The sequence below is a fragment of the Abramis brama genome (genome assembly GCF_963993115.1).
Source record: "Abramis brama genome assembly, chromosome: 5".
NCBI lineage: Eukaryota > Metazoa > Chordata > Actinopteri > Cypriniformes > Leuciscidae > Abramis > Abramis brama.
Window position 1 is genome coordinate 13738214 of NC_139967.1, and position 22806 is coordinate 13761019.

The 22806-nt window shown below is 37.1% G+C and overlaps 1 protein-coding gene across 1 annotated transcript; it reads left to right on the forward strand.

The window, feature by feature from the left end:
* The first annotated feature begins 1375 nt into the window (after positions 1–1375).
* On the forward strand, positions 1376–21583 carry mtnr1c (melatonin receptor 1C). Its single transcript, XM_084114513.1, has 2 exons — positions 1376–1889; positions 20217–21583. The coding sequence occupies exons 1-2, from the start codon at positions 1694–1696 to the stop codon at positions 21101–21103; spliced, it is 1083 nt and encodes a 360-aa protein (XP_083970639.1). The 5' UTR covers positions 1376–1693; the 3' UTR covers positions 21104–21583.
* The last annotated feature ends 1223 nt before the right edge of the window (positions 21584–22806 follow it).

Consider the following 22806-nt stretch of genomic DNA (forward strand, 5'->3'; position numbering starts at 1 on the left):
ACAGGCATGCAAAATAAATATATGCATATCTTGCAATAAACTGTAAGCTCGCACTCGATCGACCCAAAACCGGCATCCGACCCAGCGTGGAAGGTCTTTACGTGTTACTGTCCTTTTCTTGAGGCAAAGTATTTTTTGATTAAATGCAATTTAATATTTCATCTGACTCCTTTTACAGCCTTGTTATGCTTATAATTTTGCTCTTATAAACTTTCCTAACTCAAACTTTCTGGAGAAAAGTTTTTAGATAAAATCAGAAAGAGTTGTCGGAAGATTGTGGTGGTGACGTTTAAGTCGTAGGACCGTAGCCTACCTTTAGCTTTTTACTTTTGGCGACTGCATTTAGGCCTACAAAGTGACGTCATACCTGCACCACTCTATCCACATTATTTTTCAAAACGGAAGTAAAGTGTTTTCTCTGAAAATGCGAGACTTCTGATTTATTATCTGCTATAGGGAAATAACGAGAAAAATATATCAAAGTGCAGTAAACTGTAAAACTGTTTGCACTACAAACCAGCGTGTTTAATTAAGACACGACATTAAAATAATATGTTAAGAAATACCAGTTTGCAGTAGGCTGTCAAGCAGCATAATGAGCTGTTTTGTACAGCTAAGAATAACAGAAAAGCGAATGACACCGGAAGCCAGACACATTAAAATTACAAATGGCCGTGCCCTCTCTTACCTTAGGTGGATTGCATCATCAAATAATTTGTCAATTTTGGTCATGGTGACTTTAAACACGATCTTTAAAAAAATCTACACTCATTATTTTGCCACTTTATCTAGTAAACTCTGCAAAAATGTAAGTAATTGGGCGCAGTCTGTGGAGGTTTATCTAAACTGGCCTTTGGCGTCGCAATCCAAAAGTTATTTTTTAGACAAACAATTTTTAAACATTTTAAATTACATATTAAGTGCAGCTTTACACATCCTCTGAAATGGCTCGAACTGCAATCCTGTTGCTATAGTTACCTCTTCAAACCAACGCCAGTTGCGACTTTAGTTCGCTTCGTTAACCCCAGATTGAAATATGCGCCCTGACTAATTGTTAATTAGCCTACCTTTTCTGGTTAACCAAACATTTAAAAAATATAATTATATGTAGGCTATTTAATATACATAATTATAGTAGGCAATGACATAATTATGCATATTAAAATCCCCTATTTATAAACCTCAACACTCTGCTTTAACGGTGGTGGTCTGGACTGAATCCACAACTCGTTACGCTAATCGCTGCTCAAGATTGGCTCTGAACAGCTGACTGAGACTGGAGGCTCCGGGCGCCGGGGATGCGACGCAGACCGCCGCTGATGTCTGTGTGCCGTGATGTGTGTGGCGTCTGAACAACAGCCCGGAGTCACTGTGATCCGAGGTGACAATCCAGATAACTGTGCGGCTGACAATGCACCGACGACCAAACATCCAACTGAATTGAATGGGAGCTACTGGGAAATTCACAGGGATTCTTCTGTGACATATCGTGCGATGGAAGTTAAAAAGGGATTCTACATTGCATTCGATTCTTAAGTCCTCAGTGACATTTTATAAGTGGAATGGATTGGCTATATTTTCGGGAACGTAAGTTAGCCTACGAGAATACCTGTTCGCGCCAACTTTTTTTTTTTTCACTTGAAGAGTGGCTCAATGGAGAAACTTTAATGTGGCATTACACCGGTAACTAAGAATGGCGATGATTAAGTCGAACTTGAGCTGTCTGGATAGTTTATCCCGGGGAAACAACTGCCTCCCCGCCAGGAACACGTCTCCCGGGGTAGCGGCCACCCTCGCCGGCGTGCTGATCTTCACTACCGTGGCTGATATCCTTGGAAATCTACTGGTCATCCTGTCCGTGTACAGGAACAAGAAACTGAGGAATGCAGGTGTGAAAACCTCTGTAATGTCAGGCAAATACCAAACATTATATGATGAGCTTTTATTGAAGATACTTCTTTTTTTCATTTTCTTTTCAAAATTTGCTGAGTTTGTATATTTGTAATTGTGTAGGCTATAGCATGCATCTAAATACACTTACGCAAGCCCGTAGGCAGGGGGGGTTCGGGTGGTTCGAACGAACCCCCCCTCACTGCCAAAGGTCCAGAATTTAAGTCATTTTTTTTTTCATGTGATTATTTTCATCATTGTTTTAATCAATGCTTGTGACAAATATTCTGGGTTGCTATTTCAAATTAATATGATTATTGTAGCTGGACGTGTGTGTGTGCCGCGTGTGCAGTTCAGAGAGAGTTCTCGCAATGCACTTTTCAAACGGTGAAGAAGCATCGCCTCTGAATGAGGAGGGTAATTCTCGCTAATTGGGCTTAAGCCCCGAATGTTTTGTCAAAAGCCCCGAATCTTTTAGGTTTTTTAAAATAACTTCAACTTTGTTTCATTTCCTCTCAGTCTTTCTGACTGGAGCGGCAAAAAATGAAACACAAGCTCCATTACGGTGCGTGGTGGCGGACATCACTCAGCTTGTTTGCCAACTGCCATAAAAACTAACGAACGTCGTTGTCATCAAGGGCTGGCGGGCTGTTGTATGTTTCACCGGCGTCGTAGCGAGCTTACTGGCTAACCGGCTGAAGTTAATATGGACATATCAAAGTTTTTTTATACGGAACACTAACAGTAAACCTCACCGGCCGGAGAGAGATTCAGAAGCAGCGTCAGACGAACCGCGGACAATGTAACGTTAACGATATGATGTAATGATGTTTACATTAAATTCCAATTTTACCTATGTAGGCTAACTTAAAAATAGTCAGATAATGGTTGCCTCTTTTTAGTTGCCAGGGGTGAAAATGAGTCATCCTTAACATTTTTGGTGTTTTGGATTCATTACAGCTGGAGAACAATTAAATACAAAATAGGTTGTAGGCTCTACTGGGTGATTTTTTTTTTTTTTTTACTGAGTAACTATCATCATTTTCCCAGATAGTGTATAGATTTTTAGGCATTCTATTATCTAAAACAGCCTGAAAAATAGTGCATTTAGCTGACGTAAATGGGAAAAAATCTCCCCGGGGGAGTATGCCCCCGGACCCCCCTAGGTTTGGGCTGAGCCCCGAATGTTTACATCGTCTGGCTCCGCCCCTGGGGTTATATATATTATATATATATATATATTTTTTTTTTTATTTTTTTTTATTAAAAGGATTTCTATATTTTATTCTATATTCTTTAAACTTATGAACTGTGTATGGACTGACAAAGGTGTTACATGAGGAAGCAATTTGACAACAATGCAGTAAATATTTTAGGTGCATCAAAAAGCGTGCTCGTTAAGATACCAGCAGACAAGCTAATCCAGCACAAATTAGTGCATAAAAGGTCACCAAAATGAAGTATTTTAACCTCATAATTAAATACAAAAGGAGGAGAAAAACTGCAAAAAGGTCCACTTTTTGAAAAAAAGAACCCCCCCTTTCAATAGGCTGGCTACGGACCTGTTACGTAAGTTAAAGCAGGATTGGCTTTTCATGTTGGCTGAAGTTGTTCCCAGCTGCTGTTGTCAGTTTGGCATGAATCATATCTTTTTCAGTTGATAGAGGTTTTTAATTGCAATATTGGAAACAGGATTGGTCATATGCTATGGCATTAAATCAAAACATAGTTAACATGATTTTCTTTGTGTGCCCTGCATGCACCTTTTCCCCAGACTTACGTAAGAGGCACCAGCAAAACATGGCTGTCTTTTTGTGTTGTGCAACAAAACAAAATATAAGATGTTAAATAACGTCACGTTTTTGATGTGCAAAGAAGTGTCAAGAAAATGTAACCATAGGCACGATCGATTCAACAGAAGGACGTCAGCAAACAACTCATTTTACAGGTCTTCATTTTGTACTGTATGCTGTGCGTTGAAGAAACAATTACTAGATACGCGAGACTTTATTGCCCTGCAGGAATTAAAAGTGCACAGTCTTACAACCACTCACACATACAGCGGTGTCCAAAAGTCGGGAAATCTAGTGAAAATTATTTTTCTAATTTAATAGATTTTTTTTTTATTGCAAATATGTTCAGCATTATACTAACAATGGGAGTGAAACGTTGAAATGGAAGGTGCAATGAATTTGAAAATTGTTAGCCAGCATGATTTGAAAATACTCCCGAGAGCATCTTGTGCTTCACTGGTGAAAAACCTGACTTTTTGTTCAGTGAAGTTCACATGGTTAGTGTCCCAAATTTGATTACTTGACTTAAAGTCAATTTGCTGCTTTCAGACTTTCGTATCTATTTGTACATCTGTTAAAGGACCTGTTGCTAAGTTGCTACATTATCTGATTTCTTTCATTCTTTGCTTGTAATCTTATACAGGTGAGAGCGAGAGAACAGAACTCTGCCTGTGAGGGGTATATGTCTATCGATTTCACTGCTATATAGTTATTTAACACGATTAGGCTGCACATGGCTGTTGTTATGAGAATGACCATAATCTCAGCAGGGCAGACAGAAACAGAAGAGATCTTCTGTGATCCATTCCATCAGAGCTGAAGTGCTGTCATCAGATCAGACCAGACCACAGTGTGGTGTTAACACATGTTTAAAGACCTCTGGCAGTTGAGAATTTATATTGATTTGAAAACAGTGGTTAGTTATCCATGTTGGGTTTCACAAAATGGGATTATGAGATGCACGTCAATCATAATGAGAAAAGCATGCTCCAGTGTGGATGGTGTTGTTCTCCTTGCATATTCCTGTCATCAGACCGTTGATGAATGCAGCTGCTCCTAACTGTTTAGACAGCGTGTCGCAATCTCACTGCCTCAGATCATGCGGCTTTTTCCCAGCCTGCCCTGAGCTGCTTGAGAAGAAGTGAAACACTGCATGTTTGCATAAAGAATGGAAATCCAGCATTGCTGGATGGACGAACACAAGACGCTTCACTCCAAACACACATGCACACACTACACGCATGATCATTGAGTCCATCTCAATGTTCAGGATGTGTCAGTGAGGCTGTTCTAGGGAGAATTTGGAATGTTAGGTTCTGGAAAACTCCATAACATCAAAATCATGTGTGTGACGATGGGAATACTGTGGAAAAGAGAGGCTCCAATTTTAGTGCTTTCTCTTTTTTTATTTCTATTTATGGTCTTTTAATGCCTTTAAGCATATAGGGCAAATGGAGAGAGACAGGAAAGCATGGGGACAGAGACAGTGATGAAGTCATTACACAGGCTCTTTATGTGTTGTTGGCTTTTTGTGCCACTACTAAGGCATGATGTTTGTGTTTGTTGATGAAAAGGTTGTTGGTGGTGAAATTTATTCTCAATAAGCATTTTAACTAATGGTGGATGGGCAGTTGTGCTCATGTAATTCTATTTGAAGTATTACTTGTTAATAGTATGTTGTAGTTTAGAATGATAGTTAAATGCACTGAAAAGAAGCAGTTAAATTAACCATAGAATTAATCATGGTAATTGGCAAATAAATAAATAAAATACTATTAGTATTAAATGCATTTTGATCCATAAATTAAAACAAATTTTTTTTAAATGTCATAGATGTCTGTATTTTGATAAAAGGATGTCAAAATGTTGACTACATGGGCTCAGCAGAAAAAGTCAAACAGGACGGATCTCTTGTGTTCAAGTGCAAAGTGGCCACAGACTCAAATTAATCATGTATCATTGTGACATATGCACTGCGAAAAAAATAATTTAAAATGAATCATGGTAATTGGCACAAATTACCACATAGTATTAAATACGTTCTGATCTATATAATTTTCTTCATCTACATTTTTAAAAATGTCATTCATAAATGTTTATATCTATATTAAATCATATTTTTTATGTTATAGTCCAGTAAATACATTAGTCAAATCTTCAGAATGAAGGAATATAAGCCTTACAAAAAAACAAACCAAAATAAATACGGACTAATATATCAATGTATGTGAATTTTGGCATGAATAAACTGAAGCCCGCATTCCTCTTTTTTTGTTTTCCTCTGAGCTCAGGCTATTTCTAGAGCCGCCGGGTTTGGTTATGGGGACTGTGCAGGTTCTGGCAGCATGAGTTGGGTTTAATCAATGCTCCCTTACCCCCGTCTTCTGGCCCATCTTTAGACTAGAGTGCTGATTGATAGCTTCGTAATGTCCAGCTTCATTTGGCATTCCCTCACACTGTTCAGGAGATTCTGGCACTAATTAGATCTGCCACAGTCAAGCATCCCTGTCTAAATCATCTAAACCCCACCAGTATACATTTAAACACAAGTACACTGCTGTTCAAAAGTTTAGGATTGAATAAAATTAGGATAAAATTGTATGTTTTTGAAAAAAGTCTCTATATGCTCACCAAGGCATTTATTTGTTTTAACAAAATAAAAAAAATATAAAAAAACTATTTGTGAACTTTTATTCCAATTTTAAAGAAATATTTTCTATTTTAATATATTGTAAAACTATTGTCATAATTTATTTGCAATAGAAATCATTTGTAACATTGTAGGTATTTACTCTTTACTGTCACATTTGATCAATTTAATGCGTCCTTTCTGAACAAAAGCATTAATTTCTTTCAAATAACAAAAAATAAATCTTACTGAGCACAAAGTTTCGAACGGAAGTGTAAATACACACACACACGTGTACACACACAAACAAACTACTGCTACCAGTCGGAGTGGGAGGCATTTCAGTTGTCACAGTTTTAACATTTTCATTGCTGAATTACAGTGTCTCCATTAGCAGCAGAAGCATAGCTACTGCAGTTCGTCCATTACACCTCACCTGAAATTGCAGCAGTGTTTGGCATTGGCACACACTCAGGGCTGCTGATGAACAGATGGCTTTCAGAGGAGAGGCAATAAACTATTCTCATTGTAGCAATGCACACTGACAGTGAGGAAAGATCGGCATTGGCGGTGTATGAATTCTCTACTTTTGAATTCAACCAAACACTGAGTCAAGAGTAGCCAGCTCTGCTCCTATAGGGCTACCTTCCACAGACTCCAGAATTCTCCAGAATAGTTATTATTTTGAGTTTGATATGGACCATAAATTCTGTTAATGGCACATCAGTCTACACAACACACACACTCAGTTAATGAGAATGTGTTGTCTCACTGCACCATTCCCTCACACAATAAGCAGACACACACAGCATACGTCAGCGTAATTGAATGCGTCTCCAGTTCATGTTAATGCTCTTATATGGTAATTTTTTCTGACATGAATGGGTTTGAATTAAGCTGTAATGCTTGTGTGCAGATGGAGAAGTGTTGAGATGGAGCGTTACAGTGATTCTGAAAGTCTTTGATGGCATTGGTGATGTTTTCTTGCTTAAGCTGCGGCCTCAGGCACAACCGTCTGACCTGCGACACTTACTGTCACAGTTTACCAGACAAGTTCAACAGCCTATAGAATACCCTACTGCTGCATTTTTAACAATAAAAGAGTAAACATGAACCTTTGCATAGCAGTATGAAGATGTTTAGATAGCTGGAGTGGGTTTGATCCGTCTGTTGGCAGAGCTCCCGAGAGGATGCTTGGCTGTTTTATATGATTGGCTGGCACACAGGAATAATTCAGCATTCGTACTTATGGAAATGAAGGGGGAAATATTCCCTCTCTTTCTTTTTCATGCATACGCATTAAACACTTGCAAACACACTGCTTCAAATACTTACCAAGCATACATTTGTGCCCCAAACAACCTCCTTAGTTTTGGGAAGTGTTCTAAAAATTCAATGTATTACATTCTGAATTACTCTTTATATAAAGAAACTAAAGATACAGTGTTATATTTGGGAAAGTATACATTCTTTTACATTACTTTTTTTCTGGTTCGGTAAATTTGAAATGAATACAATGGTTTAAATAAACAGTTTTAAATAAAATAATTTATTTGAAATATATTTAAATAAAGATTTGTTTGTTTATTAGTTTGAATTATATGTTTAAAAGAAAGAAAGACTGGCGTAAATAATGAGCAACATGCTACTTGTATTGTAAAAACGAGATCTGAGAATTCATGCGGGTAACTTGTAAGATATTACACTTTACTTCTTCTCAACGCCTCTCTCGTCTCTTTCTCTCTGTGCCTCCACTCAGTTATTTTTATGTTACTGGAATGCAGGGGGAATATGGGTGTATTTAAATTACCCTAGTGCTTATGTATCTGAGGTGTGTGTGTGTGTGCGTGTGTGTGTGTTCAGAGCAGTGTTGGGGGCTGGTGGTAGGATCTCACCAGTATCTCATGAGATTTATTATCCAATAATTTAACACACAATGTCAGATTTGAATGTTACACACATATAATCCTGGGCATGAGCGAGACATGAGGTGTGCAGAGTTATAAAAGACTATCTGACCTGTGTATTAATTTAAGCCTGCAAAATGCATTTCACTATCATTTAATTCCAGCATAAATGCTCCAGACTAGCTGAGCCAGACTATATTAAATACATTTATGACAGCACAGACACAGGCAGATCAGCCAACTCATCCTCACTGATAACCTTGAATTGGCTCAGAGAGGTACTTTCTAGGTCTCTGTACTAGAGTTAGGTAATTGCATTTTAATTGTCTCCCCTTAAACTCAGCGGTGAACTGCAGATTACTTCTCTTTTTCCCCTCACAGACAGATTTAGAAAAGGGTAAAATCCAATCTTTTGACTTTCTGAATCTTCCATCTCTATCTGACAAAATATTATTGAACAAAAACTATTGAACCACACTTAATAACATATGTATACAGCATAAATAACAGTGTGTACACTGTAAAAAAAAATTACATCCCCAAGTCAAAAATTTCTAGTGACCGATAACATCTAAATTTTTCAATTAGTCTGACGTATTATTTCTCATTGAGCCAATGTTAACAGACTATTGCAACAAGAATTTCACTTGGGCCAATTGAAAAATTTAGATGTTATCGGTCACTTGAAATTTTTGATTTGGGAGGGTTAGAAATTTTTTACAGTGTATATATGCATGTGTATATACATTCTTAAAAATAAATAAATAAATGTTCTTTATTGGCAATGGCATCTGGTTCCATGAAGACACTTTAACATCCATGGAACCTTTCCAATGCACAGAAGGATATTTATAGAGGAACAATGTTCCTAAAATTATTAAAATGTTCTTCACACTAATGCTTATTTTAAGAAATGTACTGTATATTCTTCTCTATGGCATCACTGCAAATAAACCCCTTTGGAACCTTTATTTTGAAGGGTAGGATATTAAGGTTGTGGATATTTTAATTAACCAATATTTTGCATAATTATAAGAATAATATAAACTTTGTTGCATTATGCAACTGGTTTCAGTCCATCAAACACCTCAGGTACTGAGACAGTATAACATTTGAGACAGGCAAAGAAGCAGGCTGGTAAGCGGATCCACGTGCAGGTTTAGATTTATTAGAGTGCAAACACAAAGTAACTGGTGAAAACAAATGTCCATTCAACGACTGACAGAGAACAAGTGAAACAAGGGGCTATATATACAGAGGTAGACAAGCAACAAGAAAACAAGGGGGCGTGGGTAATAAGAAACACATAGGGAGACTAATCAACATTAAAATCTACAAAGAACTGCAAAACATGGAGCAAGACAGGAAATAACATAACATTCCAGGAACACACAAGACAGGGTTGGAATCATACAGTCTGTGATATTAAATTGGTATATTTATTGGTAACTTCCAATTTGTTATTGGCTTTACATCACAACTCTAAATGCATGGTGTCCACAGCAGAAAACACTCTTACTTTTAAAAATTAAACAAAAACACATTTCAGTTAATGAAGTCATAAATTACAACAAAGATGTGAAATCTATTTTGGTCTTCCTCAACAATGCAAGAATACTGCACTGTATGCATTTCTGAAGCTCAAACATCTACAGATGGAACTCAGAACATGCTGACACCTCAAAACAAGTCTCTCTCCAAGATTTTAGTTTCTCTGCAAAGTGAAGTTTGAGGATGAATTTGGATATTTTTGACAAGACGCTTTCCTGGCAAATAACTTTTCATGTTCACCCATCTTCAGGTTCACTCTCCCTTCAGAGTTTTCATTGTTTACTGTTTGCCAAGTTCTTTTTTTCCAGTTTTGTGCTGCAGAAGCTCATCAGAGCTGTTGAGTTGTTCCAGCTCAGCATTGAGTAGACTGCCTATAAAATTCTGCTGCTAGGCGACAATATTGTCTCCAGCTTGAGAAAAAAATAATCAGATATCTTTTGTTTCAATGGATACTTTCTCAGTCTTAGAATTTGGCAACACATTGAACAAGGTGGAGGTGTCATTATGGTAAGAAGGTGTCAGTTTGATCTCCTGAGCTGGCAAAGCATCTGTCCATGACCCCATCTGCTTGTCCTGTGTGAACAGGTTGCTTCTGTGTTTTTTTTACTATTCTTTAACACTGGCAAAAAGTGTTTGCTAAACATTGTACCCTCTTTATCAATACCAAAATAGCATGTGTACATCTCTGTGTATATTTCTGCCAAATAGCCTGAAGATATGACTGAAATAGAGTAGTAGCCTATGCTATTTCAAATTCCGTAATAATATTTTTTCATACCTACGGTTGGGAATTACTGGCTTTAGTGATATCAACTGTAAAGGAAATCAAGGTGGAATCATTTATATCCAGATGAAAGATGACAAAGTTGAGTTAAGGAACATAAGAAGTGAAGGGCTTTATGCTGAGATCTCCCATGTGTTCTCCATGTGACTCATTTACACATGCAGCTCAGGGTTGTAGAAGAACATATGTCCTTGTGTAGAGTTTGTCATGAGAAGTTGTGAGAAAGGAAACCAATTAAACTGTTCTGTTCAGGATAATCATGTGGATTTATAGTGATCCTCAGGCAGTCCCAGGAACTGTCCTGATCTGAACCACAGACACAATAAATCCTGTTCTCTCTCTCGCTAGCTTTCCGTTTCTTTCTCTCTATCTCTTTCCCAAACATGATTTATGAGTCTCTGTAAAATAAGCATGTCATTATTACACTGTCTTTATGTCCCTCAACCTTGATGAGGAATAAAAACAAGAGTAGACCCATCTGCATTCAAGCTGGAGGATAGCGATAAAGGAAAGGTTCAGTATTCACTTCTTATCTCTCATGAACTGTGGTGTTATTAGATGTTGAAATACAGTTCCCTAAATATTTTATACTCTAACTTTGGGCCATGTGACTTTGATCCTCTGACAGCTGTGAAGGTTCATTCTGATACAAAGCGACCGACTGCAACTCAAAGTCATCTGAACCTCAAGATATAAAGGTAGAGCAAAACAATGCAAAAATGCTTCTTTGTGTTTAAATGACACATTGCATCTTTTATGTCTTGAAGGGGGTCCTATTATGTTTTTTTTGTGTGTTTTTTTTTTTTTTTTGCTGTTGTTTTTACATTTTTAACTTTCTTTAGTGTGTGATGTTGCTGTTTGTGCATGAAAAAGGTTTGCAAATTTACAAAGCACAAAATCCACTCTAAAGGGAGTTATTCTCTATATCAGTAAGCACTGTTTCTGAACTCCCTGAAAAGCCTCGATTGTAGTCTTGAGTTTTCTTCCAGGAACGTACACGTCACAATATTCCATACTGTGGAATACGCAAAAAAAACGGCGAGGCCTGGTTGAGTTGTGTTAGTTGTGTGTTGAATCTTGCGGTTATAGTAAGGGGTTACATTTCTGAAAGACACTCAATGTAGTTGACCAATCACAACACACTGGTCCAGCCGTCCAATAAGAGCACATTGTGCTTTTTAGAAGGAGGGGCTTCATAGAGACTGGAGTGTGGAGAGACAGTCTTGGGAGAGAGGTGCTGCAACAATGTAAAATGAACAACATTCAAGCATGAAAACCTATTCTAGTAGACCCCAAAAACAAAAGACTTTGAAAAAGGGCATAATAGGTCCCCTTTAACTCAGAAAAAGCAAGAGATTCCTTTTTTTAGTTTTTGTCCGAAATACTTTCCCGCTCAGAAATAACGTCTTTGTCCGCAGCCAACAGCACTGACTCTCCAAATGTCATTGTAAATGTCAGTGCAAAGAACCCGCAGTGACCTGTGTGCAATTCCCTGACCATTTTGAGTCTGTTGCCAGAGGATCCATTTCCAGAGACTCTTAGAAAGATGTCAAAAACTGCGTTATGGAGCCTATGTCCGACTTGAGCTTAGATTCTGCTTGGATTTCAGTGATGAGCTGCTGGAGAGAATCGAACTACTGAGGCATTTGAGTGCACAATTGAAAATGTGTTTCAGCTGAATATATATTGCAACCTTAAGGGAATTGTATCTTGACAATATGTCCAATTGTACAAAATGCTTACATTTGATCAGCTGAGTTACATAAAAATGAAATAAGCAGAACTTAACCTATCAACCAGGATTCTTTTTAGAGTAGAGCAAGTTGCTAGCATTTTCTTTTTGATCTGATATCAAGTATTATCAAGCCCAACAATGCTGATATTAATACTATTATGATGATTATTATGATACTTCTGATCATAATTTAACTACAGTTCACAATAATGTTGTAAAATTTGCGTATTTATGTGCGGATAAAAAGTTCTTGAGCAAAATTTTAACAGGTTAGTTCTAACAATAAATCTACATTATTCTAAATGAAGTAAGGAGCTTGTGGATGTAGTAAGTAATTTGCATAAAACATCCTTTGATTTGCATCAAACTTCATTATCATTTAATTCATTGTGACTCAAAAAAATTACTAGGCTACTTTAAAAAATAGTCACTCACTGTTATTCTTTGTTAATAGTCACTCACTGAATTTCTAATAATATATATGTAAAAAATATATATATATATATTTTTTTATGAGGCTACCATGAGAATTCGTTTTTTTTGTTTTTACATACAGTATGTGGTTTTAGAAAGAAACTGATGAATTATGATTTTGTCACAATTCTCAGTCACCAGTCCTGTAACCACTGCACTGCACTTCATTTCATTCACCCTCATCGGCTCCACTCCATTTAAGCAGTCGCCATCCACGACCACATCACAGGGTCTGGTCTCGTTGTTTGACACTGAACTCTTACCTGACTACCTATCTGTGGATTGCTACCTGTGTGTCGAACTGCGTCGTCATCGTCTGCTAGTCTTCAGCCCACCAGCCACTTCTCTTCACTACCTGCAACAGGACAAGACATTCATTCACATGCCAGAATCACCAGAACTGTCTGCAATCAAGAGACTCACCTGCTAATCACCTGTGTTTCATTCAATAAACTCCCTTCACATTTTACCTGTGTTTGCATCTTCTGTTCAATGACCGATTTCTGCATGAATTATTTTACGCACAAATATGTGCATATTTACGATTAGTGAATCAGACTTATTGTTATTTCTGAGGATAAAATGAGTAATTATATTTATTAACCTTTTATTTAAAAACCATCATATTAACAACCAATAAACTGGTTGTTTTTGAGATATTTGGTTTCACCTCTGATTTTTTAAATAAATGTAAGGGTAAAGATTACATAAGACATTTTTTTTACAGTGTATTTGCTAACGTGGTTCATTTTGTTACAGTTTCATTTTTTTAGAGCTTATGATACATCTTCAGTTAATCAAATAAATAGTTTAACACAACACATAGATTTGATATTATTATGCAAGTATCAACATACAGTACATATCAGAAGTATAGATATTTCATGATTATGAATTCTGCGCACTTCCCCATGAATAGTGTAGATGATTTCAGCACAGAGAGCTGAAATAGCCCTGGCTGTTTGTCGTCCTGTGTGTGATGCTTCAGGTTATTTGGACTCGTGCCAGACTGATGGCCGGAGATGGTGGTCTTTTAAAGCACACTTCCTGTCAGCTGTGGCTTTGAGTTGACAAATGTTTGGCAGGCTGAGACACTAGTCAAAATGCCACTATAGATTTAAATGAAATGATAGTATAAATCATGTTTGATGCTAAAGGTGACATGGTGAGAAAGGGGCAGATTTAGGGCTGTCTAAAATCCCATTTTGTGTGTGATTGTGGTCACCAGGCAGACATAATCTGTAACTGAATTTTGTTTCTCTTATGGTTGGGGGAAAAAGGGAGTTTTACACAACAATCTGCATTTGTTGTAGACAGAACAAACTATGAGTGTTCTCCGACCTCAAGTAAAAAAATATCATATGACAAGCAGGGCTTGGTTCTGACACCAATGGTCTCACCATTGGAGGTAGTTCAAATGGGAAGGAGGCATAAATGTTTTACTCCAGCTTTTTATAGGAGACAGAATACCAGAGACCTAAAAATATAGACCTATTTTTTTTAATTATATTATTGATATATTTTTTTTTACCCTAAATAGAGTGTGGCCCAGTCTAATCACTTCATAATACTTTGCATAAGTGGACATCATAGGTGATATCAGTCTGTTTGAATTTGTTTCACTCATGAGTGCAACCTTCATGAGTTGTCAAACATGTTCAGTTTTCTTGGCACGTAATCTTTTCAGCTCCTTTGGTTCAAGATGGAGAGTGTGATGGAGGAGTTCATGGAAAATTGTGAGCAAAACAAGTGTGACCTGATCAGTGTTGCGAAGAGCCAAAGAATTATTGAAAGTGCGGAAATGAGCTCCATTTGAATTCAGCAAAAGATTTGTAAATGGGTTTATGGGGGCAACTCAATAAGAATGCATGTTTGCAAAGACACAATGAGGTAATTTTTAAAGAAGATTGATGTATCTTGGATTTTTGAGATGGAATAAGGCTGAATTCTGAGGTCTGGCAGTGTGGCTTTTTTTCTCTTTATCTATAGCAGTGGTTCTCAACCTCTCCTGCAGGGACCCCCTGACAGGCCATGTTTCTGTTTTAACCCTGAAATGGCACACCTGATTCAATTAATGAGTAGTTATTAGAGTAGGAAGAGTAGGAATTAGTCAATTAATCAATTAGTCAACTACTCATTAAGCCTTTAATTAATTGAATCAGGTGTGCCATTTCAGGGTTAAAACAGAAACATGGCCTGTCAGGGGGTCCCTGCAGGAGAGGTTGAGAACCACTGATCTATAGGGTGTTGTAAATAATAATAATAATACTTTGTCACACTTTAGTTTAGCATCCAATTCTAACTACGATCTACAGTACTATTAACTATGACGTTTGCCACAATAAACTCCTAATTACTGCTTATTAATAGTTAAGTTTAGGTATTGGGTAGGATTAGGGATGTGTAGACATGCAGAATAAGGTATATGTGCTTTAATAAACAGCCAACATCCTAGTAATATGCATGCTAATAAGCAACTACCTTATAGTGGTAATTGGGCCCTAAACTAAAGTGTTACCATACATTATTTATATTGCGATTTTCTCTCAAACCCAAAGTGCTACACCACGGAGTAATAATAATAAAAACAGTAATACAATTTTAAAAAAGACAGAAAACAAAGAAAAGAAAAAGACAATCAAAGACAAGCAGATTCAAAAAGATGAGTATTAAAACCATATATATATATATATATATATATATATATATATATATATAGGCCTATAGGCATATGTATATAGATATATATGTATGTGTGTGTATATACAGTGGTGGTCAAAATTATTAGAACACCTGACAGATCTGAAAATATTGACCTTTTGCCTCCAAAACATTTCATCATTTCATAATGTTTATAAAACATGCAGTTGGTTGCTCTGAGCACAACAAATATCAGATTAAGTGAGTCGTACTGTTTTTATCCATTTTGAACTTTAATATTTGGTATGTCCACCTTTGCAGCAATTACAGCAGCTGGCATAGTGTAAATATATTTCCTGAGAAATTCAACACTAATGTTAGTTATCCCATGCCTTCTGCAACTGAAGCCAAAGGCTTTCCTTTGAATGTACAATAGATCTGTCCAGTTTATTTTCCAACTCGCCCCAAATTTGCTTGATGGGGTTGAGGTCCGGACTTTGACGGGGCCAGTCCATCAATGTTCCAGCAGATTCCTCCAGGTAGTTCCGGCAATAGTTAGAAGAATGTTTAGGGTCATTGTATTCTTGGAAAATAACAACTGAAACCTCTTAAATATGCCAAATAATTTTGGCTACCACTTTATATGTATACATTGGGATGGTCAAAAAGATCTGTCCTTGAACACTCGAGAGCAAGTTGCAAGTTTTGCTAAACTAGCACAATACAAAACGAGGGTATACGCTAATACAACATTAAAAAGTTACCATAGTATGTTATATTATATAAAAACACAAACCAACACATTCTCACCTGTGAAAGGTTATCACGTCTTCGGGAATTTAAATCTCAGCAGATTCACAACCAGAAGCCACGCAATGTTGTGGCGTCATTGATTCCAGGCTGTATCCAGATCTGAAGACGGATCTGCGCCTGGACACGACGACAACGCAGCCCTGAAGTGTCAACTAGTCTCTCCCCTGTGAAGGCCTCCTTCCCTTCCCTAATAGCTCTGTACAGATAAAACGTTGTCAAAATAGTTCCGGTTTACATGGCTACTGAGGAGCGATAAATAGTTCTGTATTATTTACAAGGCCAGACAAGTAATTTGTTTAGGTCAATTTGTAAAGAAAGACTACACGCCTGCACACATATATATTCAAACGCACATACTAAACATGTAATACGCATGTGCACGGCGTCAGCGTTTTCAAAGGTTTACGTTTTTAAAGCTTGCTCAGAGATAAGAAAGAATAAATATATATAGAGATATATATTATTTATTTATTTATTTTTTCTTCAAGGCTTGCACCTTGGAACCTATTTCAAGGTTGGCGTTCTCAAGCTATCAAACACTGCTGTTGTGCGAATGAGCGGACCGGAGCACGTTAAGGCTTTTCTGTGTCGTGTAAGCGGCCCCTAAGTTAATCACTAATGATCTTTGCAACAGAAGTGAATCGATCAAAACTAACTTCAGTAACTTTATTCTAGAGCTGCTGTAAAGCTAAAACAATCTCTGTTACTTTAATTTCCTATTACCACTGTAAAGCTGCTTTGAAACAGTCCATATTGTTAAAAGTGGCCAAAATGAAGGTATATAAATGCTATATAAATGAAGGTCACTTGACTTGACTTGACTATTTTAATATGGGAATTGAATGTCAAATGTGCATCAAAAATAACGCCAAGATTGCGCACTTGAAATGATGGAGGTACTAAATGGGAATCAGTTAACAAATTGAAATAAAGTTTATGCAGAGGTTTTGGCATTCCAACAAGTAGAATTTCAGTTTTTGACTCATTGCTTTTAAGAAAATGTTCTGACATAGGACATATAAGGGGCAACATACATATGCGAAACAAAATGAGCCCTAACAGAGAACCCTGCGGGACACCCTGCTGTACCAATGTTGGTTCAGATTTATTTTTCCCCAAACTAACATACTGGAAATGAACAGTGAGATAGGATTTAAACAGTCATTTGGATGATGCCATGTCTCACAGAGGCAGAGAAAGTCAAGTTTCTTATCCAGAATTATATCATAGAGGACACCTCAACCTTGTTCACTGAACGAGGATTCAACTGAGTGAAACTGATTTTGGAAGTTACATTCTTGTCACGCTTAAGACTAAGGATAGCAAAAATTAGATGTGCAGATGCCACGAGAGTAAAGTGTCCTGAGCAAAGAACATTTATACTGGCACACAAAGCATGTAGGTCTACTCCCCGACGAGAGCCTAAGCAAAAGTTGAAGTGAGCATTAACTTCTTGAATAAAAATGCTAGGAGACAAATGATGATCCAGTGAAAGAAATTCCGAAAAAAGAGTACCTTATAATGTTGCCGTTCCAGAGCCTTGATTTCATATTCCACAAAATCACATTAACGTAGACAAGAATGACAAATATAGAAAAAGAAAACAGCATACTGATATCCAATGTTCAAAGTTTATTATAAATCCAAAGGCCGATTTTTGATGCTGCATAAAATTTGTAACCATATCATACAAAACACACAAACCGCAAACACAACATTCTGACATCTTAAAAGTTTAAAAGCCTTACAGCAGTGGGAATAACAGTGGATGAGTACAATCTGCAAGAAAAGCTCTAGTTTTCGGTAAGACAAACTGTTCAAAGCCATTTGATAACCCAGTCTGCTTAATGTCAATAATCTTATTGGTTGACAATGCCATTCAATGAAGTTCGATGTTTACATTACCATACCAACAGCACATAGAAAGGTCATAAGAGTCCTACTGATATTAAAAGTAGAAGACAGTCTCTAAAGACAGTGTAACCGCTGCTGGCCTTTTTTTGCATTCTGCTTCAACATGAGTATCATAACACAATTTATTATTAACTTAACTTATAGGACAGCAGAAAAGCAGCCAGCGCCTCACAAAATATAACAGTAAATTATTATATTAAACTACATTTAACTAAACTGGAAAAATAAAATAAAAATAGATAAATTATTTAATTAAATGAAAACTAAAATGCATGGGTTGAGAAGTGGCAGTCATCTGCGACAGCATCCTCTCTAACCGGAATAGTGTGAGGAGACTAAATGTTAGTCTACATGGATAAGAGTTATTACAGTGCCTCCCTAATCGAGTTATAAATTACATATTGGTGTCTGTATTCTGTCGGTCTGCACAGTTCTGACACAGACACAGTTCTGACTCTCTCTGTCTAGCTTTCACATACACACTCTTTTCAAACACACATATACTCTCAGAGATGCACTATTCTCTATTTGTTGATATCACAGAGCAAGAAAAGTCAGGGCAAGAGGCTTTTTTACTATTATTCTTTTCTCTTTTTTTCTCAAATTCAAATACCTGTCTTTCTTTATTGGCAAGTCATATGCTGCTTAGCTTTTAATTGAAGAAATGTATAATTTTGTTATTTACTGTATAATATGTGTTGACATTTTTACGGAGCAATTAAAGGGACATGTTGCTGGGGAAAATATGAGATCATGGGAGGAAAAAATATATTTTAACGCTTTTGCGTTCGCTCACAAAATGTTTTGTGTTCCCCCGAGAAACTTTTCGAACACAAAGTTTCTTGAGGGAACACAAACATTTTGCAAGCAAATGCAGTTTCTCGGGGGGAATGCAAAAGAATTGAAATATATTTTTTCATCCCATTTCATATATTTTTTTCCTTCATATCCCTTTAGGGGCTCTGTATATTTTTTTGTCTGGCTGCTTTTGCACCTTAATTAAAGGGAAAAAACAAGAGGTAATAGTAACAATTTTTAGGAATGGTTTGGTGATGGAGACAAAGGGACACATTTACTCATTGTCCTTCATATGGAAACTGGTAAAGGCATCCTGTGCACATCAGTCCTTGTGGTCCCCTGAAGGGCGTTCACACTGACAGCGATTTGCAGTGACAAAGCAACCGGAAGTCATTCATTTTCAATGAGAGTTGGTGATTTGAGGTGACATGAGCAACAGAGACCGTTGGCGATGCAACAAAGTTGAGCAGAGTTCAACTCTATGCAAATGTACAATGACCTAATATGACTACCAATGACAGTGCAGAGAGTGGAGCTCATGTGATCCACCTCATGATACAAATAGATACAGGGGGAACATCTATAGCAACACTCAGTATTGTGATTAGTTTGAATACCCCCTTCATATGTACTGTATGTATTCATATGCTATAGTTCACCCAAAAATGAAAATTCTGTCATCATTTAATCACCCTCATGTCGATGCCTCATGTCTCAGTGTTGTTGTTGTTGTTTCTTGTCCATACAATGAAAGTCAATGGGATCCATGTTGTCCACTGGCATTCAGATGTAATATAATATAATAATATAATGAAAATTCTGTCATCATTTACTCGCCCGATATATAGGGATGAGTAAATGATGACAGAATTTTCATTTTGGGTGAACTTTCCTTCAGGTAAGACTTTTATTTACTTTGTCCAGTTGTTATGAGTAATTGTCATATGGTTTATAGTTTCTTTCTTCTAAGAAATATTTATTTATGTATAAAATGTATTATATTTATTTTCCATAAAATGAAGGTCAATTGGGTCCAATGATGTTTGGACTCCAATGGCTTTCAGAATACCTTCTTTTGTATGCAAGTAATGACAAACTGTTTTATTTTGGGTGACTTATCCCTTTAATTAATTATTTATTTATTTAACTTTGCTGTTGTGTTTGGGTTGCCCAGTTGCCATGAGTAATTGTAATTGGTTTAAATAAATTAGATAATTAATATATATGTAAATATTTAAATTTACACAAACAATTTATGTATGTCACTCTCTTTTTCTCTCTCTCATAGGTAACATCTTTGTGGTGAGTCTTTCTGTTGCTGACCTGGTGGTGGCGCTGTACCCCTACCCCTTGGCTCTGTTCGCTATCTTCCACAATGGCTGGACAATGGGCTCCCTGCACTGCCAGCTGAGTGGCTTTGTAATGGGACTGAGTGTGATCGGTTCGGTCTTCAACATCACAGCTATCGCCATTAACCGCTACTGCTACATCTGCCACAGTCTTCGCTACGACCGACTGTATTCGCGCCGGAACACCTGCCTGTACCTGCTGCTCACCTGGATGCTAACCGCTTTGGCCACCGTGCCCAACTTCCTTGTGGGCTCCCTAAAATACGACCCGCGCATCTTCTCCTGCACCTTCACCCAGACTGCAAGCTCCTCTTATACAATCTGTGTTGTTCTGATCCACTTCCTACTCCCGCTGGGTGTGGTTTCTTTCTGTTACCTGCGTATATGGACACTGGTGATTAGGGTCAAAAGTCGTGTCCGGCCCAATCCAAAGGTCAGAGCAGCTGACATGAGGAATTTCCTGACGATGTTTGTGGTGTTCGTACTGTTCGCCGTGTGCTGGGCGCCCCTGAACTTCATTGGGCTCGCCGTGGCGGTTAACCCTGCAAGAGTGGCACCCAATGTCCCGGAGTGGCTGTTTATTACCAGCTACTTTATGGCATATTTCAACAGCTGCCTGAATGCTGTTGTCTACGGGTTGCTCAACCAGAACTTTAGGCAAGAGTACAAACAGATTCTTCGTGCTCTCTGCACCCCAAGAGCGTTGTTCAGTGAAAGTTCAAGGTACAACACTGAAGCCATGAAGAGTAAACAGTCACCGGCGGGAACTAATAATAACGTGAAAGACACCAACATGTATAAGGGCGGAGTAACTACTCTTTTCTAGTAGATCACTCCCCATTTACCTAACAACCACAATATAAGGATACAACAGGCCAAGAGGTGGACCAGGGTAAAATGTGCATATGTTTCTAAATTGAACTTTTTCTAATCATCCATGGTTCTAGAAACACCAGGACATTTGCGTGATTCTGGATGTGATCGTGGGCAGAAACACAAAGTCAATTCTGTACTAGGTTTATCTAATATTTAAGGTTTTTAAAATGTTATTGGGTTATATAGCGAATAAGAATGCAAATTACCAAATATATTTCAAGACAAAGATCTTGTTTTCAAGTTTTGTTCAAAGAAATTAAACTTGGTTTGTCTAAAAGTATGGTATTTGGGGTGAAAAGCGTCCCTATTGCTGGGGCTACAGGCACATTAATTGAACTAATAATGAATAGCTGGCTGACTATTATGTTGGGTGTCCTCCTTAGAGATAATCACAATATTTATAATATAAAATATTATTTTTTTTTCACTGTAAAACCATATTAAATTATATCTCCTATGTAAGGAGATTTCAGATTTCATCTTTTAAATTCCATTTTCTGTTTTTTAAAAATGAACTAATGTTAATGAATGAATATTTATTGAATTCATTTATGTTTTTAAATAAATAATATGGTACAAACTTTGTTGAAGGGATTTTGAACAAGTATCAACTTAGTAATATATTTTGCATAATAATGACCTGCTTGTAAAGTTGTGACGTATACGGTATAGAATACTGTTTCTGGGTCTAAGTCTCTAGTCCATTTCAAGTGAGAAATTGAATATTATCTCAACAGCCATTTATGAGCACTATTAAGTTACAACACAACAAATGTAACGGTTCAAAAAAAGAATCACTGTCTATCCATCTGTAATTTCACTATAAGGATAAAGGTTGGGATGGTGATTTTTTTGGTAGTACTACACTCTCAGCACAAAAGCTGTCACTGGGATGGTGTTTTTCCATGGCAATTCGTACTAAACCTAACCATCACGTGGGTTTAGACAATTAGCCACCTTTTAATCACTCGTACGAATTCGTACGAATTGGTTGTGAGATAGCGTTGGTTCTTCTATTATGCTTATAATACGTACTTATGTACACTTTTGGTACCAATATGTAATATGCACTCTTTAGGTACAAAGGTGTACCTTTTGAAAGGGTACCGCCCCAGTGACAGATTTTGTTCCTTTTTTTCTGAGAGCGTATAGCACAACATTAGCACCATGTGTTGTTTTCTTTGGGATCTTGTCAGAGGTCAGACTTAAAAACTGGATAGCTGAAGTATTTGAATCAGTACAGTTCAATTTAATTCAATGTTGGTTCAACTCAACTGTGTCAGTGTTGCAAAGTTAATCAATTATGAAACAAGTTCAATGTATGCAACTCTACAGAAGGTGACAGCGTCAGTTCAGTTCAACACTCACTGTCAATGTGGCAAAGTGTCAGTATTAAGCCTTTGTTCTCATCTGATTATGTCAGTGCATTAATTCAATAAAATGACTGAATATGCATATTTTTTAAACCCCAACTGAGCTATACAAAGGTGACTGTGGCAAGGAACAAAAACTACATCAGGTGGCAGTTAGTGAAGTTTTTTTTTTTAAATAAAATTATTTTTCCCTATTACTGAGGTGTGCCTTTTGCACCGTCGTACCCTATATCTATTCTACAGTAGTCTGTGTGGAGGCTATACGATGATAATTGTATTC